This window comes from Citrus clementina, unplaced genomic scaffold (genome assembly GCF_000493195.1).
Source record: "Citrus clementina cultivar Clemenules unplaced genomic scaffold, Citrus_clementina_v1.0 scaffold_8, whole genome shotgun sequence".
Taxonomy (NCBI): domain Eukaryota; kingdom Viridiplantae; phylum Streptophyta; class Magnoliopsida; order Sapindales; family Rutaceae; genus Citrus; species Citrus x clementina.
Window position 1 is genome coordinate 8,980,956 of NW_006262022.1, and position 18,141 is coordinate 8,999,096.

At 39.9% G+C, this 18,141-nt stretch overlaps 3 protein-coding genes across 3 annotated transcripts; all 3 read right to left on the reverse strand.

Moving 5' to 3' along the window:
• Positions 1-4,676: 4,676 nt before the first annotated feature.
• LOC112096328 lies at positions 4,677-6,567 on the reverse strand. The gene is made up of 3 exons (XM_024179756.1): positions 5,830-6,567; positions 5,352-5,775; positions 4,677-5,113 (listed from the first exon to the last, which is right to left on the reverse strand). Exons 1-3 carry the CDS (start codon positions 6,565-6,567, stop codon positions 4,677-4,679), a joined length of 1,599 nt encoding a protein of 532 aa, XP_024035524.1.
• Positions 6,568-7,307: 740 nt separating this feature from the next.
• On the reverse strand, positions 7,308-7,895 carry LOC112096329. Its single transcript, XM_024179757.1, has one exon. The coding sequence runs from the start codon at positions 7,893-7,895 to the stop codon at positions 7,308-7,310; it is 588 nt and encodes a 195-aa protein (XP_024035525.1).
• Positions 7,896-7,938: 43 nt separating this feature from the next.
• Positions 7,939-10,780, reverse strand: LOC18034645 (zinc finger MYM-type protein 1). The gene is made up of 2 exons (XM_024179758.1): positions 10,704-10,780; positions 7,939-8,581 (listed from the first exon to the last, which is right to left on the reverse strand). Exons 1-2 carry the CDS (start codon positions 10,778-10,780, stop codon positions 7,939-7,941), a joined length of 720 nt encoding a protein of 239 aa, XP_024035526.1.
• Positions 10,781-18,141: the final 7,361 nt, after the last annotated feature.

An 18,141-nucleotide genomic window follows, 5' to 3' on the forward strand; every position in this document is an offset into this window, starting at 1 on the left:
AGAGTAGGGTGAGCAGGATCAAGTGGAGGCTCCTTTAGATGGGGTGTAGGAGGGGGAAGTTGGGGGACATGCTTTTGAAGTGGGACAAGGGTCCGTGCCTCCTCCTCCCGGTATTGCTGATCTTCCACCTCCAGAGATAGCTGATCCTTCACCTGCTAAAGCCGTTGACCCTCCTAATCCTTAGGTCTATTTTTGTATAGACTCTAGATTTTCATTCGTTTTGTAAACATTTAAATGCTTATAAATTTTTAGATGTTCTTTACTGGCTTTCTTGTCTGGTTTTTGCTCATGGATTGTTTCTGCAAATTAATTTGACAATTTATCTGATTTTGCTTGTTGGTTCTTTAGTGGACCGAGTAGGAATATGCATCCGCTTGCCTTAGTAAATTTTTGCAAAATTGCCTGTTGGTCGTTTGTTGACCGATCAAGAGCAGGCACTTACTTGCCTTAGTAGAATTTTCGTAAAATTGGCTGCTGGTCTTTCGTTGACCGAGCATAAGCAGGCACTTACTTGCCTTTGTAAAAATTTATTGAAATTGCCTGCTGGTCTTCGTTGATCGAGCAGGAACAGGCACTTGTTTGCCTTTGTGGAAATTTCGTAAAATCGCCTGCTGTTCTTTCGTGGGCCGAGCAGGACCAGGCACACACTTGCCTTGGTAAGAATTTCATAAATTTAGCTGCTGGTCTTTCGTTGACTGAGCAGGAGCAGACACTTACTTGCCTTAGTAGAATTTTCATAAATTTAGCTGCTGGTCTTTCATTGACCGAGCAGAAGCAGACACTTACTTGCCTTAGTAGAAGTTTCGTAAATTTAGCTGCTGGTCTTTTCGTTGACCGAGCAGAAGCAGGCACTTGCTTACCTTAGTAGAATTTTCGTAAATTTAGCTGTTGGTCTTTCGTTGACCGAGTAGAAGCAGACACTTACTTGCCTTAGTAGAATTTTCGTAAATTTAGCTGCTGGTCTTTCGTTGACCGAGCAGAAGCAGACACTTACTTGCCTTGGTAGAATTTTTTTTTATTGGGTTTGCTAGCAGGGGGATTTCGTGCTGAATTCATCTTTATTGAAATTTGAATGCATTACAAGAACACAGAATATATGTATGTGCAACAAGCCATCATGCATTTAATAGAAATAACTTATGAAGACTTAGTAGAGCACTTTGCTTACTGGAAATACTTCTTCAAGTGCTCGGCGTTCCACAACCTCTTTACGTCTCGTCCATCTGTGTACACTAACTTATAAGCTCCTGGTCCAGTTGCTCGTATCACCCTGTACGGGCCTTCCCATTTCGGGCCAAGAGCGCCATGGTTGGGATCCCTGGTGTTTTGGTTCACCTTCCTAAGCACCCAATCTCCTGGTCGGAACTGCCTCACGCGTACGTTCTTGTTGTAATAACGCGTGACCCTTTGCTGACATTGGGCCACTTTCTGCGAGGCCCCTTCCCTTTTCTCCTCCAGCAGGTGCAGGCTCAAGAAGATCTGCTCGCCATTTTGCTCCTCATTGAAGTATTCCGTCCGATGTATTCGTACTCCAATTTCTGCTGGGACTACCGCCTCATGACCAAAAGCTAAGGCAAATGGGGTTTCCCCTGTAGCGGTTTTGTGAGTTGTCCGGTAAGCCCACAGTACCCCTGGTAGCTCGTCAACCTAAGCTCCCTTCTTCTCTCCCAGTCTAGTCTTCAGGAGTTTCTTTATCACTTTGTTGGCTGCTTCCACTTTTCTGTTTGCCTGGGGGTGTGCGGGGGTGCAGAACTTCAGGTCCACCCCTAGGTTCCGGCAAAATTCTCTGAAGTTGTTGTTGTCAAATTGCCTTCCATTGTCGGTGATGATGGTATAAGAGATTCCGTATCTGCAGATGATATTCTTCCAAATAAAATCCGTTGTCTTTCTCTCCGTGATTTGGCTAAGGACCCCCACTTCTATCCACTTGGTGAAATAGTCTATTGCTACAATTGCATGGGTTGCCGCTCCTCGGCCTTTCAGTAACGGACCAATCAGGTCGATTCTCCATTGAGCAAAAGGCCATGGGGATGTCATAGTGGTGAGCTTTTCTGGGGGTTGTGCGGGAACCTCTGAGAAGCTTTGGCAGATTTTGCAACTCTTTGCCATCCTTTTCGCATCCTGGTGCATGGTCGGCCAAAAGTATCCTTGCCGGAGTGCCTTGAAGGCTAAAGTTCTTTCTCCTGAATGATTTCCACATATTCCTTCATGAATCTCCCTTAGTACATAGTCTGCCTCCTCATCATCCAAACATCGCAAAAGGGACAAGGTGAATTCTCGGCGATAGAGCACCCTATCGAGCAGTGCATACCTCGCTGCTCGGCGTTTTAACTTTCTTGCTTGCCTTTTGTCCTCCGGTAAAATGCCATCGCGGATGTATGCGAGAATCGAGTCCATCCAGGATTCTTCGATGCTTATTCTCATTACCTCTACTTCCTCTCCTATACTCGGCGAGGCCCTCATCTTTAGTGGAACTGACTTAGGTAATTTGGGATCTACTGTTGCAGCCATTCTTGCCAACATGTCTGCTCGGTAATTTTCATTCCAGGATATCTGCTTCACCTCTACCTTTTTGAAGAGTTCAACCATTTGTTTCGCCTTCTTCAAATAAAGCCCCAATTTCTCTTCCCTTACTTGGAATTGATCACTGAGCTGATTACATATTAGCTGGGAATCTGCTTGGATTTCTACTCTTTCTGGGCTTCGGATTATAACTCCTGCTCCAGATCCCTGTTCACTACGTGACCCATCAACCATTACCAGCCACACCCCCTTTGGATCCTTCTGTTCCACTAGTTGTTCCTCCTGGACCTCTTCCCCTAGTTCAACACGGTCAACCATAAAATCAGCCAGGGCTTGGGCCTTGATTGCTCCTCGGGGCCTATAGGACAGGTCGAATTCGCTCAGCTCCATGGACCACTTTACTAACCGCCCTGATGCATCTGGTTTTTGGAGCATTTTCCGGAGAGGTTGGTCGGTCATCACAATTATCGGGTGGGCCTGAAAATATGGTCGCAGTTTTCGTGCTGCCGTTTTTAAAGCCAGTGCCCATTTCTCCATCAATGGGTACCTAGTTTCTGCGTATACCAGGGCTTTGCTAGTGTAATACACAGGGTGTTGCTTCCTTTCTTTTTCTCGGACTAACACTGAGCTGGTGGCCCATTTTGAGATTGCCAAGTATAAAAACAGTTGGTCACCTTCTCTCGGAGTTGATAGTAATGGGGCGTGAGCCAGATATTCCTTCAGCTGCCCAAACGCTTCCTCACATTCTGATGTCCACTCCATCTTTCTCCCTTTCTTTATGGTTTCGAAAAAAGGGTGGCATTTATCTGTGGCCCGCGAGATGAATCGGTTCAATGCTGCCAATTTCCCTGTAAGGCTCTGCACCTCCTTAACTGTTCGTGGGGACCTCATTTCTGTTACCGCCCGTATTTTTTCTGAGTTGGCCTCGAACCCTTGGTGGCTCACCAGGAATCCCAAAAATTTGCCCGAGCTGACCCCAAATGTACATTTCTCCGGGTTTAGCTTCATTTTATACTTCCTCAGCAATTCAAAGGTTTCTTTCAAGTGTTTCATGTGATCCCTCGGTTCTTTGGACTTTGTGATCATATCGTCCACATATACCTCTATAGTATGACCGATCAAGGGCTTGAAGATCTTGTTCACTAACCTTTGATAGGTAGCTCCTGCATTTTTCAGGCCAAAAGGCATCACCCTGTAGCAAAACAAACCCATGTTAGTTATAAAGGTGGTGTTTTCCTCATCCCGTTCGTCCATGGGTATCTGGTTGTATCCCGAAAAGGCATCCATGAAGCTGAGCAGACTGTGACCCGCTGTTGAGTCCACCAATTGATCTATCTTTGGTCAGGGAAAACTGTCCTTCGTGCATGCCTTATTAAGATCTGTGAAATCCACACACATTCTTCATTTTCCGTTGGCCTTCTTTACCAGTACTACATTGGAAATCCACTCCGGGTATTTGGCCTCCCTTATATATCCTACTTTCAACAGCTTCTCCACCTCGGCGTTTATGGCCTCGTACCTTTGCTGGTTAAAGCATCTCCTCTTCTGCTTCACCGGCCTCGCCCCCTTCTTGATTGCCAATTTGTGGCAAGCTACCCTGTGATCAATTCCTGGCATGTCCTCGTGAAACCAGGCGAATATATCTGCATGTGACTGTAGGCACTTTACCAGCTCGCCTTTTACTGCCCCGACCAATCCTGATCCGATCCTAACCACTCTGCTTGGGTTGTTTTTACTTACCACAATCTCTTCTAGCTTCTCAATAGGTTCTTGGCGACCCTTTTTAGAATCTCCTCGGTTATCAAGAGAAGTAACCTGTAGTGTCTCCTTGGCTGCTGTAGCATGACAGCTCCTTGCCATCCTCTGGTCGCCTTTTACTACACCAACCACTCCATTTACTCTGTACTTCAGTGCCAAGTAATGCGTGGATATAACGCATTGGCTTATCCTCATGAATGGTCTCCCCAGTATCATCTGGTAAGGGCTTCTTTCCTCTACCACGACAAAGTCCAGCATCATCGTTATTTCAAACGGCATTGTCCCCACAGTAATCGGGAGTTCGATGATCCCCATGGGAGTTAACCGCCCCCCTCCAAATCCCTTTAAGGATGTATTTGTCCGTTCCAATTTCAAGTCTGCAATTCCCATATCATCTAGGGCCGATTTAAACAGGATGTCAACCGAGCTGCCATGTCTACCAGTATTCGTCGCAATTCTGTACCAGCCACCATTGCCTTAATCATCAGTGCATCCTCATGAGGATATAAAATACCCTCTTCATCGTCATCTGTCCACATAATGGGAACTTGCCGCACTTTTGCCTTCTTGGCTGCTGGCAAATTGGAAAGCACTTCTTTGCTGGTCATGGCGTATCTCCCATAGTTCTTATGTGCCCTATTCGAATCCCCAACCAAGGTTGGCCCTCCTGCTATCACACGGATAGTCGGCTGCTCAAGTTCCAGGCCCCTCTCACCTCCTTCATCCTGCGTGTACTGTGATTCAATGACGGGGGACACCCCATCTACATATTCATCCAAATAACGGTTTCTCACCAAATCCTCCACCTGAATCTTAAAAGTCACGACATTGGCTGATAGTGTGACCGTGAGTGTCGTGAAATTTGCAGAATCTGCTCTTATCCCGTCGGTGAGCAGGTTTTGTTATAGGGGCTGGAGGGTACAACAGGCCTCGTCCCTCGATTCTCTCATACAACTCCTCCATAGGGACTTTTAACGGGGTGTATTGTCTGTACGCTGAGCTCTGGTCAATCAGCTGGACTGCTCAGCTATCATGAATATCGTCCCGAGCGGATATTGAAGGTAGCTGACCTGATCGTCCCGTTTTGGGGTTAGCTGTATGTAGTGCTCTGGGAGCGTTGTGATAACGATGGTTAGCCAACTGCCGTAATTCTCGTTGCCGCTCCAGGAATGGGGGGCGCGGGGGCTGATCCCAATTGTGTTGGACCTGTGGCAGTCTCTGAGCCATGGGGTAAGGGCGAGACCGAGCTGATACTGCACCCATCATTAAGGACTCCCCAACTCGCTTTCCCGACCTGCTCCCACTTGGGGTTCTCCTTTCCTTTCGTCTCAGCTCCTCCAGCTGTTCACTCTTTATCCTTGCCGATTTTTCTTCTTCGATTTCAATGTCTCTCTTTGCTTGCTCATACCCCGCTGAATAATTCTGCACCAGGGGGCTTCTCAGGTTATACCATAGCCGGCCTATCCTCACACCCTCCTTTAATCCCCTCAACGCCTGCGGGTGATTGAAAGCTCCCAAATCAAGCACGGCTCAGTGGTATCGCTTTACAAAATCTCGAAGGGGTTCTTGTTCCTCCTGCTTCATCCCCATTAGTTCCATCATATCATCCTCTGGAGCCACTGCTCCTCGGAACTGTTCGGCCAGCTCTCGGCACATCTGCTCGTACCCTTTGATACTTCCTCGTGACAGCTTGCAGTACCATTCTCGGGCTCGTCCCTCCAGTGTCAATGGGAACACCCTACACCTCTGAGCTGGTGTTAACCCCTGAACACCCGTCATGTCGTTAAAACGTTCAATATGCACCAGTGGATCACTTCTCCCGGAGTATTTGAGGTCGGGGAAGTGGAAATCTCTTGGGATTACAATACCCATGATCTCAGTTGATAGTAGAGATTCTTCATCTAGCATTATCCTCCAGCTCGGGGGCTTCCTCTTGCCCTGTATCTCCTCTATCACTTGCGCTAATCTGCGCACCTCTCCTTCTAATTCTACAGCACGGTCAGGATCACGCGCAGCTATCTGATCTCGCTCCTGCTCGGCATTCTGCAACCGCTGTTTGAGCTCTCCTTCATCAACATTGCTTCTGTGGGGATGCACCACATTAGGTTGGTCTGCCGGCGGAGGGATTTCCTCGACTCTACGTCTCCGGAGGCTGGGTTCTGCTCCAATATCATCTCTCCCCGCGGGGGTTTCACAATCCCTTCTCCGCTCATCCCACAGCTCATACAGTATGGTCGCGAGAGTCTCCATTTGTTTCTCCATCCGCTCCAATCGATCTTGCATCATCCTCTACCGGGCTTCATTTGTAATTTCCCGAAGAGTGATTGTCTCCACAGCCAGTGGCGGACCCAAGAAATAAATTCAGAAGGGGCTTAATATAAATTGATTAAAAAAAATTCGACAAGATAATAAAAACCAACTAAAAAATAATAAGTAAAATATTCAATTTTATTGACATAATCATTTTTAAAACTTCTTCAACTATTCTCGACGTGTTTTCATATTTTGAAAACGTCGAATAATATCTTCATTGTCAATACAAGCAAATACATCTTTTTCTATGGATACAACTAAGTTATCATTCAGCCATTGATCACCCATCCGGTTTCGAAGTCGATTTTTCACAAAATTCATGGCTGAAAATACTCTTTCTACAGTGGCAGTAGCTACAGGTAGAATTAAAGCTAATGTAACCAATTGGTAAACTAACGGGTACACCTTGTCCTTTTTAGTCTTAACCATTGTCCTTGCAAGTTCACCAATCCCTTTCAATTCTGAAAATTCTGACTAGATCGTAAATCCATAATGTATACATCAAGTTGCATCTCAAGTGCTATAAGATCTATTGCAGAAAAATCTTTAGGATAAAATTCAGCAAGTTGCAGTAATTTTTCCTTGTCAAAAGCTGCAAACAAATCATTTGGACATAGACAAGCCAAACAAATAAGCAACTCAGTATTTGACTCATTGAAACGATTATTTAGCTCTTGAAGTTGCATGTCTAAGACAACATAAAATAACTCAACTCAATACCGATGTAAATTTGTGATCTCTCGAGCTTTATGGCGTGATCGCCCTGGAATTAAAAACAAATCATCCATATCTAAAACATTGATATCATGCTTGCTACAGAAAGTAGAAACTTGAACAAATAAAGAATCCCATCCACTATCTCTCAACTTCTGAAGGTTATGCTTATAAACTTCAACCAATGTTACAGCATTCAAAATATCTTGATCTTTCCTTTGTAGTGCTCGTGACAATTCATTTGCATAGCCAAGAATATTTTTCATTAAGAATAAACAAAATACGAAATCAAATGATTGCATCAACTTCAATAGCGTATTAGCTTGAAATCTTTGTTCAGAATTTCCTTCAACTTCAATTACCTCAAGCACATCAACCACAGATGGAAATATAGAAATTATGCTCATTAACGTACCATAATGAGAAGACCAGCGTGTATCAGCAGGACGCTTTAAAGTAATCTCCTGATTCAAACCTTGTCCACTTGAAAGCTCGCCTTTACCTAATGTTTCAATAACTGCAAGAGCATGTTTCTCATGTAGAATGTCACGACATTTAGCTGACACGCCAACAACATTAACTAGCATTGAAACTAAATTAAATAAAGAATTAACTTCCTCATGCTTTTTTTCACGGAATAAGAGCCAACTGAAGTTGATGAGCAAAACAGTGAACATAATAAGCAGATTCATTCTCCTCTAAAATGAGCGTTTTCAAACCATTAAACTCACCCTGCATATTACTTGCCCCACCATAACCTTGCCCACGTAACATTGACAAACTCAATCCAAACCTTGAAAACATATTATCAAGAGATTCTTTAAGTGAGGCAGCTGTAGTACTAGAAACATGTTCAATGCCTGCAAAACGTTCAACCACATATCCATTCTTATCCACATAACGTAATACAACAGCCATTTGCTCTTTTGTAGATATATCACGAGACTCATCAATTAGAACAGAAAATAATGCACCATCCATCTCTCTAATAATAGCATTAGTAGTTTCAGTTGCAACACAACTTACAATGTCTTTTTGGATCTTTGGAGATGTCATTTGCAGATTTAGAGGAGTATTTTTTAAAGTAACAGCATTAATATCTTCATTATGATCAGCAAGGAAGTGTAAAAGCTCAAGAAAATTCCCTCTGTTGCTTGAACCATCAGACTCATCATGCCCACGAAATGCTAGCCCTTGATTTAAAAGAAATCGAATACAATCAACAACAGCATTCAAGCGAGTTTCATATTCACTTTGAGTTTTCTTGGATTGTCTTTCAAAAATGTTGCAATATGTTGTTTCTGATTCATCAACCTTTCACATTTCTGCCTAGCTCGATTATGGGCACTATTGACACCTCCTTCATGAATCTTTAATTTTTCTTTTTTTTTTCCAATTTTTAAATCCTTTCCCAGTAAAAGTATCACTGCCTACTTGATCACCATTATCTTCTTTGAAAAGATAACAAAAAAGACAATATGTAGACTCTTCTTTTATACTATATTTCAGCCAAGAACCAAATTCTTTGAACCAATCCGAAACAAATCGTCGTTGTTGATTTCCAAATTTCTCAAATTTAAAATTGTGCCCCTTATGTTGAAAAGGACCCCTTTGTAAGTATGTTCTTCGAACTTGATCTCGAATATTACAATTATAACTATCAATACAAGGTCGTAAGCCAGGGTCAGCAGGCAAATTTTGTAAATTGACTTCATATGAACCATGACTAGTTCCTTCTAAAGGAGATGGGCGCTGTGGTTTCTTTTTAAAAAAATTTTCCATATCTGTTTCAAATCAAATAAAACTATTAATTATTAGATTAAATTTCACAATAAGGCTAAATCCTAACAAAATAACGAACAAGAATAATTAATTTAATACAAATTTGATATTATAAAAACATTATTTGACAACATACTCAATGGGGGAAAGATACATGATTGTAAATTTTACTTTTTCAATTGCTCATTTATTTGCATTAACAAAGTGATTGCTTTTAATTATAATTTATATAATAAATTATACACCACTTTCATCATTTCACAGAGCACCCACTATCCCACCACTTTCCCTTTCAATTTTAATATTAAAGAATTGCTCACTTTTCACAAACCAACTTTTACTTTTGGAATTTTGTATATAGCTATCAGAATAAGAATTGATGAACGAAGTTAGAGAGATGCAGCACATTCATTCGGCCAGAATCATTAGTCAAACTTCAAAACAACATTCAAGCACAATACATGTTTCAATCTATGGGCTATGGCTGATCTACCAAGGGACGAAATCATGAAAGGATCAGCGATCGCGGTGACAAATAACAACGAGTTGGTGGCAGACTAGCAGCAAGAATGGAAACGTTCGTCAGTGGCGGTGGCCAGTCTTTGTGATTTGGTGATTCACAGTTTCATGATTTTGGGGTTTGTTTTTTTATTCCATTAATTTTTTTATTATTAATATAAAATGATGAGTTTTGTAAGTTAGTTTTAAATTAGAATTTGATTAAATTAAAAAGTTTTTATTATTTAAATGGATTTAATTTCAAAGCCCAAAATACTTTATTTTTGTTGAGAAAAGTTATTGGACTTAATAATTAGAAGGGGCTTTACGGGCTAAATTTAAAAAATTTTTAAGGCTCAGGGGGGGGCTTAAACCCCTCCTGGGCCTTAATTGGGTCCGCCCATGTCCACAGCCTCGTTATCCTCCCTCAAAGCATTATTCCTTGGCACATCCATGTTTAATCGTTCGCTGCTTCTCCGGTAATTACTAATTCGGTGGTAGCTTTTTATTCAGCTCCCCATAGACGGCGCCAAAATGTTGATGCTGAAATCGGCTCGCCCTTTGCCCAACTAGATTTTTACACCAACGTTCACGTTATCAATAATGAAGATATCAATTCTTTCTTGCTTCAACGATTGCTCCAGCCGCTAAAGTTGGAATTGTCCCTCTTTTTCTCACTAAGCATGTGTTCACAAAAGTGGATCAGAGACGTCGGTGGTTTTGCCAGCGTAAACCCTCCGATGTCTAAGTTAGCACAAGGTGTCTACGGGAAAACCGTGCAATTAAGGTTCAAATAATTGCTTAGAATTGGCTCACTCTCGGTATTGAAAAGTGTCTGGATACAATTTGGCAGAGTTTTCCCTTCTCTCCATTTTTTTCTATCTCTTCTTCATCGATTTCTTCTTCTTTTATAGCCGCTGTTCCACGTTCCCGTTTAGCCTTCATCCCTCCTTTTTCGGGTGGTGGCAGCCCCTCATGGGACTCTAACTGCTACATTATGGGCAAACATGGGATCTCGCGTCTCCCGCAACGGTTTTGGGAAAAGCGCAACTACCGTGATTCTGTGGAATTGTGTTCCCGCTTTTTCGGGGGATGGGTATCGGCTCGGTATATACCTCTGGTCGGTATACTCCCCTGGTTGGTACTCGTCTCTGGTCGGCTCATATTTGTTCCCGTGTTCTGCTCGTACCATTTGGTTGAGGTGATCCAAGCCGGGGCGGAAATAGTAGCATGGCCGACCTAGTGCTTTTATTTACTTAACAATGAGAATTGTGTTTGTAAGGTTCATGAGAATTGTTTATGTGATGATAGCTGTGTGATTGATAAGAGATTGTGTGTTTTGGATTTTATCTCATGGATTTAGAGTTGGATTGTGTTTGGAATTCGAATAATGTGTTCATGCACATATGATATTTGATGAAATTCCCATAAGATTAATTCAATTATTTATGTTTTTTAGTCTGAATTAGGTAGAGCAAAAATTTTATTATGAGTTGATTTCTTGAGTTACTAGCTCAACTAGGTAAAGCAAAGAAGTTGTCTTTGTGCACTTTAACTCTTCCTCCTCCATTTAAAATAAAACGATTATTGAAGCTTTTGGAAGTGATTTGTTCGTTTTGTTTGTGCTCTTATTGAGATGATTTACTTTTGGTTAAGTATGCTTTTTCAATTTAAATTGCAGTATTTTGCTGCCACATAACAGCAGAACAGGCTGTTTTATTGTTGTTCAGCTGCTGTTATGCAGCAAAACAGCACCTGGAAGTTCTAGGTGCTGTTTTCACTGTTGTTAATTCAGAAACACAGCACCTGAAAGAGTCCAGGTGCTGTTTAATTGTTGGTGTGCAGCAAAAAAAGCACCTGGAACTGCTTTTTTGCGGTAAAAAACTTTCAGGTGCTGTTTAACTGCTGTCATCCAGTAAAAAGAGTATCTGGAAGTTTTCAAATACTGTTTAGCTGCTGTTTATGTAGGAAAAACGCACCTAGACGTTTCCTTAGGACATATTTAAAGAATTGTTAATATTTTTCTAAGAGCATAATACAATTATATTTTTGTTTTCAATTCATATGCGGGTTGTGAAGATAAAAAAATTTTGGCGCTGGCTGTGAAGATCAAGAATTTTTGGCAAAGTATTGAAGGCAAATTGAAGATACAGTACTAGATTTTTTTTTCTTTTTCTAATTTTTTATTATTAGAAAATATACAAGCATGACACATGCATACTTATCATTTTGTATACATTTTTAGGTAATCGGATTTTCATATATGTTAAAGGTTTTGGGTAAAGCTATCTTTTGTATATGAGACATTTAAATGAAATTAATAAGAAATTGCAATGGAACCATAGGCTTGAATTGGTTCTTGAATTGCAACTTATTGTTTATAATATTTTTTTGGTAATTAATGACAAAAAAATAACTGTTATTATGTAAACACTATTGTAAAAAATATACATTTAATGACGGTTATAAACAAAAATTCTTATAATTTTTTTTAAAGAAGTGTAATAAATGAGCATTATTTAAATAACGTCATTAAAGGAATCCTTTTAATGACCTTTTTAAGAAAAAAAAATCATTGAAAGATCTCTTTAAAGATACCTTTAATGACACTTTAATGATAATTTTTGTAAAAAAACGTCATTAAAATTTATGTAAATACTACAAATAATGACTGTGTAATAAATAACCGTAATTATAAATACACATCTAATTACGAACCGCCATGAAAAGTGTATCTCTTTCAACCGTAATTTAATTCAAAATTTGATTGGAACGTTGATCAGGATAGAGAATAAATAAGCATAAATATTATAGCATCAATGTCATATCATCCAATCCATTAGTTTTCAACGATTATTTTATTTTAATCTAAATTTATAAGTGTTAGTTATTTAAAAAAAAAAAGGTAGAGGAGGAGGCAATAAAGCAAAAATCAAATCTTGAACCCTTATCTCCCCAACATTCAAATCATAACAAGTAATTAAAAAAACTACTTAAAAATCACTCAAGAAGACTTTAGGGGGCACCTATTTTAAAAAATGCAAGTGTGCTCATATAAATATATTACTTATCCCATACCATATTCAAAATTCAAATTCATATTCAATAATAATAAACTAATAATAGTAAGAGAATGTATATTAATTTTAAGTTTCACTTTATAGTATTAGAATTTCTTTTAATTCTCAACAACAACAATAATAATAAATTTTTCTTAAGGGTTAACATAATTGTTAACTTAGACTTATATAGAGTCATAAATCATAGTTCACAATAATATCAATGCATATTTATAAAATCATGATATTAATTATTTATTTAATAAATTATAAAAATAAATCAATTATAGTATTTTTTTAACTAAGAATTAAATGAATTTAAAAAACTCGCACTAATAAAATATATTAAAATATTCAATTTCAAGTTATTTGTAAAATCATAAAATTTTAAGTTTACTTTCATTATAAAAGAGAAACGTTCTTATTGCAGTATTTTTCACGTGTTGTGCATTAACTCATCTTTAATTATGTCGTACTTTTAAGGTCTACGTTCCTAAAATTCTAAGCCTGGCCTAACTCTTGTGCGTGTCGTGCAGTGCTGCGTGCTTCACCTAAAGGTGCTTGTGTTGTATCGTGCTAGGCAGGGCTTCGAATTGTATTAGATATGTAACCCAATTACATACAAAAAATATGTCACACATTAAAACTCTGTGATAAATAATGCTAGGAAGTTTTGGTTCCCACCCAAATTCTCTACAAAATATGTCAAATAAGCATATAAACAAAATAAAGGTGGAGAATAATATCAATCACATAACATAGATTTTACGTGGAACACTTCACAATCAAAGAAAAAATGCAGCCATCAAGAATGACTATATAATATCCATCACGTGTAAAATTGTTATAATTAAACTACATTCTCCTCATGGTTTTTTTTTCTTAGATCATACCAATTACATACAAAGAATTTCTCAATCATACAACAATATTCCACAATCTCACAAATTCTTTCTTCAATTTTTTAACTAAATTGAGAGACTTCATGTTTTGTGCATGTTAGGGTTGGCAATGGGACGAGATGGGATGGGATTTACCAATCCCAGTCCCATCCCGTATATGCAAGTGAGATGAAAAAATATCTCACTCCCGTCCTTATATATTTTTTTTTTTGGACAAAAATATGTCCCAATATCGTCCTAAAAGAGATGGGATCCTTGGATCCCATCCCATTTAGAAAAATTATCATTCTTGGTCGGCAATGAAACAGGATTGGACAGGATTTGTCAATCCCAGACCCGTCCCATATATACAAGTGGGATAAAAAAATGTCTCACTCCCGTCCCTATATTTTTATATGGGACAAAAATATGTCTCAATCCCATCCCAAATTGGATGGGATCCTCCGTCAAGAAAAATTGTCATCCCTAGTGCATGTTAAGACTTGTCTTAAATATTGTTATTGGTCACTTATCCATCAACTTCCGGGCCAAGCCATTTATCTAATACAATTCAGAGTCATAGTCTCGAGTTAATAATGATATTATTGTGAACTATGATCTATGACTCTATATAAATTCAAGTTAACAATTAAGTTAACCCTTAAGAAAAATTTATTTTTATTATTGTTGTTAAATATTAAAAGAAATTCTAATACTATAAGGTCAAACTTAATAATTAATATTACATTCTCTTACTATTATTAGTTTATTATTATTTAATATGGACTTGAATTTCGAATTTTGAATTCTATTAAATTTGAATAAAGGCATATAAACCTAAAAATTATATAAACTTGAAAAAAGTACGCCAACAATTTGGCATGCACTTTTAAATTTTTTTTTTTTAAAAAAAGAAGCTTATTGGGCTTTTTTTCTTAGGCACGGCACGACACGACACGTGTGGGCATGATACAAGTAGGCATGGCACATGTGCCGGATAGGGGCTAAGCAAAAATAATTAAGCATGGCACAAAACACATAGTGGGTATAATACGACACAACTTGGTACGAAACATATAGTGAGCACGGCACGAGCATGCATAGGCTGAGTGGGCTCAACAATATTTATAGTATGCGTCTTGATGGCAGAGTGGAGCGTTTCTTCTAAGATAAGCTTTTCTATGGTAGAGTTTGGGTTTGGAAGTGGGTTCTGATGGAGCAAGGAAGCCCGAGTGGGCTCAAAACTATTATTTAAGGCGTAAGTAACTAAATCAGCCTTTGTCGATCTCCATGGGCTATAAATTCAACACTAGTTTCCCAATAAGTTCAAAAAGAGCCAATTGATCACATATAAATTGCATTTTTGAATGGAAATAAAAAAGTACTTTATCTAGGTTGATGCATTTGATGCAGACTATATAACAATTTGTACTGGTGCAGAAATTAGTAGCTGTATATCGATGAGCAAGAAAATCCCACAAAGACTTAGCTATATCAAATCATCCAAATTTTAAGTTGATAGTTGGTACCGATATGTTTCGAAACCAAATAATTATCTGATAGTTTTGGCTATCCCAATCATCTAGACTTAAAGGAATTTAGATCTATCACAAATAGATGTAGGTAATTAAAAACTAAAAATTAATTACTTAATTAATTTTCTGAAAGTACTGTTCACAGTTACTGTTCACAGTTACTGTTCACACACATAAAAAATATTAATTTTTTAAAAACAAAACAAAATACAGAAAATAAATGACACAGAGATTTTTACGTGGTTCGGATTAATCAATCCTACATCCACGAGGCCACACCTAGATGACAAGGAATTCACTAAGTTGAGATGTTACAAACTATGGATTTTTTATTTTTCCTGTTAGTCACATTTTATGTTAAAAAAAAACCAGCCATATGTCTCCCCTCTCCCCCCCCCCAAAGCCTTAAACGGCCTTAATAGCCTCTCCGGCCACCGGTGATGGCTGGTAGCCATCACCGGTCTACACCCTAGGGTTGGTAGAAAAGCCCGGGCCGGCCCAGGCCCGCGGGCTTTAAGCCCGGCTCGCGGCTTGAAATTATGGATAAGGGCTTATAATTGACAAAACCCATAATATATGGGCTCAGTCAAGGGCCTGAATGAAAAGCTCGGGCTTTATAATAAATAATATATATATATATATTTTTTAAAAAAACTGTATAATATATTAATATATCATAAAATTGAAATAAAAAAAAACTAAAACAAAACAATTAAAAATCCCTCCCCGTGACCGTGAGTCTGTAAGTGTAAGTGTGGAACATAGCAAAACAATTTATAATATTGACAGAATCCCTAAATCGTATATCCCTCATTCCCTCACTTCTCACTCACCTCTCAGTTCTCACTCACTATCAGTCTGTCACGGCGTCACCGTGCCGGCGTCTCACTGTTCTCGTCGTCGGCAGCCAGTAGCAGCGAGCATCTCTAGATTCCAGCAGCGTCCAGCTAGCATCAGCCATCAGCGAGCCACCGTCCAATAGCAGCAGCATCAGCCACCGCCCAACCACCCACCGTCCAGCCACCCAGCAAGGCAGCAACAACATCTCCTGCGTGTCCAGCAGCGCCTCCCACCCACCAGCACAGCCGCGCGATTATCTAATTTTTACAGAAAGTTCGTAAGGTTTTTGTGTTCTTATTTCAAATTTTTACTTCTTCAGATCTTGCTATGTATGAAAGAAGTTGTTCAATGTGGTTAAACTTTGATTTGTGCTTAAATCATATATGTTTAGCGAAGCAATAACATGTGCACTAGTTTTCGGGGAAACAAAATAAATGAGCCATTACTTAATTAACTTAGCATATTCCTTTCTCAAGTCACCAGTGGAGAGTGGAGACTGGAGGCTGTATCAAAGCTGCTTCATAAATGTAGACAGAAAGAAGAGATATTCTAATTCGATATCTTACAAGTTTGTATTGAATATAGTACCTAATTTATTGGAAATGGTGGTGTTATAATTTTTCACTCTTTTTTTTATTTTTGTTCTGTCAAAGTTTTAAGTTACTGAAATGGAATGATTTGGATCAACACATATCTTTACATGCTTGATTTTATTTAATTTTTTTTGAAAATTCGTAAAAGCCCAGGCCCGCCCCGCCCAAAGCCTGCCCAGTTTGGATGGGCTTTAAGAGGGCCTGGACTTTTTAAACATTATATGGGCCTGGTCCTGGGCTTGGCAAAGCCCGGCCCAGGCCCTTAAATTGCCAACCCTACTACACCCTGTCCGCCGAAGAACGAATTATCAGGAGTATGAACCCTCCTAAGAAATCATTTTGACGACCCCCAAAATTCACTAATAAACCACCGTCAGACGTCCAATTGCCATCCCCGTGAATCAAACGAAACCACTCTCATACAGACCCTCCATCTCAAATCCAACCCCATGCAAACCAACCACTAACGTCCAATGCCGCTATCCTCTCGAAACTTCAGCAACCTTCACTCACATCTAATACCGTAAGTGAACAAAAAGAAATGGCAATCAATGGTGACACCAATGACCATGAATGTTGCCGTGAGATAGCGAAATCTCCCCTCCATTCACTTGAAGAAGGGGAAGAAAGCATTGCTCGAGACAAGCCAATTCTCATCTTGCTAATCGACGATAATGGCAGACATCCACCACCAGTTCATCTCCTCACTTCCAGAAATGAACCTCCTTTTCTTAGGAGATCCCAAAGGCAAACTCGATCGAAATACAAGAGTCAAACGCTAGCCCAATCCCAACAGCCCCCAACTTCCACAAACACACTGCCATTGTCATCCCTTCAACAACCATCTCCAACCGCCATCGCCACCCATTCAACAGCCAACTCCAAGCTTTCATCTCAAGCCAACCAGCCACCATCCTCCAGCCCACAACCAACACAAGCCACACACCATTCGGGAGAGCACCATGCTGTCACACCATGTTTGGTGAATGGATTTTCAACTCAAGCCAACCAGCCACCATCCTCCAGCCCACAACCAACACAAGCCACACACCATTCGGGAGAGCACCATGCTGTCACACCATGTTTGGTGAATGGATTTTCAACTCAAGCCAACCAGCCACCAGCCTCCAGCCTGCAACCAATGCAAGCTACTAGACCATTTGGGAGATCATCTTGCTGTCACAACCACTATACACCATCAAAACTAGCCTGTACTCCATGGCCATTTGCCTCAAGATTCGGTTCAAGCTACAACCACCAACCAGCCACAATCACCACCTACACAAACAACTCCCACATGACAAAAAACTACATGTAAATCACAAGCAAGCACTCGAAACAGTGCTCACGGCCAGCTGTAGCTGTCAATCGAAAGCTAGCTGCAGCTGTCAACCGAAAGCCAGCTGCATACAACCACCACCGAAGCCAGCCAAAGTCAGCAAACATCCAACCAACACCAACTCAAAAGTCTGCACGCGTGTGGTAATTCCCATGCCAATGGAACACTTTCAGCAACACAAGAATTGTGTTCCCCATGTATGTCTCCCACTAGCACTTCCCATGCCCCACTAGCTTTTCCCACTAGTCAAACCCAAGCCCAATCCATTTCCAAAATAAATCCCAACACTTATATATTCTTTTTTTT

What these genes read in the sequence shown, in the direction of transcription:
- LOC112096328 (XM_024179756.1), bottom strand. Translation starts at nt 6,567, where the DNA reads ATGATGCAAGATCGATTGGAGCGGATGGAGAAACAAATGGAGACTCTC. An exon ending in AAGAACCCCTTCGAGATTTT is followed by an intron (nt 5,776 to 5,829) that starts GTAAAGCGATAC and finishes AATCACCCGCAG; the next exon opens with GCGTTGAGGGGATTAAAGGA. An exon ending in CCCCAAAACGGGACGATCAG is followed by an intron (nt 5,114 to 5,351) that starts GTCAGCTACCTT and finishes TCACACTATCAG; the next exon opens with CCAATGTCGTGACTTTTAAG.
- LOC112096329 (XM_024179757.1), bottom strand. Translation starts at nt 7,895, where the DNA reads ATGCTAGTTAATGTTGTTGGCGTGTCAGCTAAATGTCGTGACATTCTA.
- LOC18034645 (XM_024179758.1), bottom strand. Translation starts at nt 10,780, where the DNA reads ATGGTACGAGCAGAACACGGGAACAAATATGAGCCGACCAGAGACGAG. An exon ending in GGGGAGTATACCGACCAGAG is followed by an intron (nt 8,582 to 10,703) that starts GTATATACCGAG and finishes CATTTTTGAAAG; the next exon opens with ACAATCCAAGAAAACTCAAA.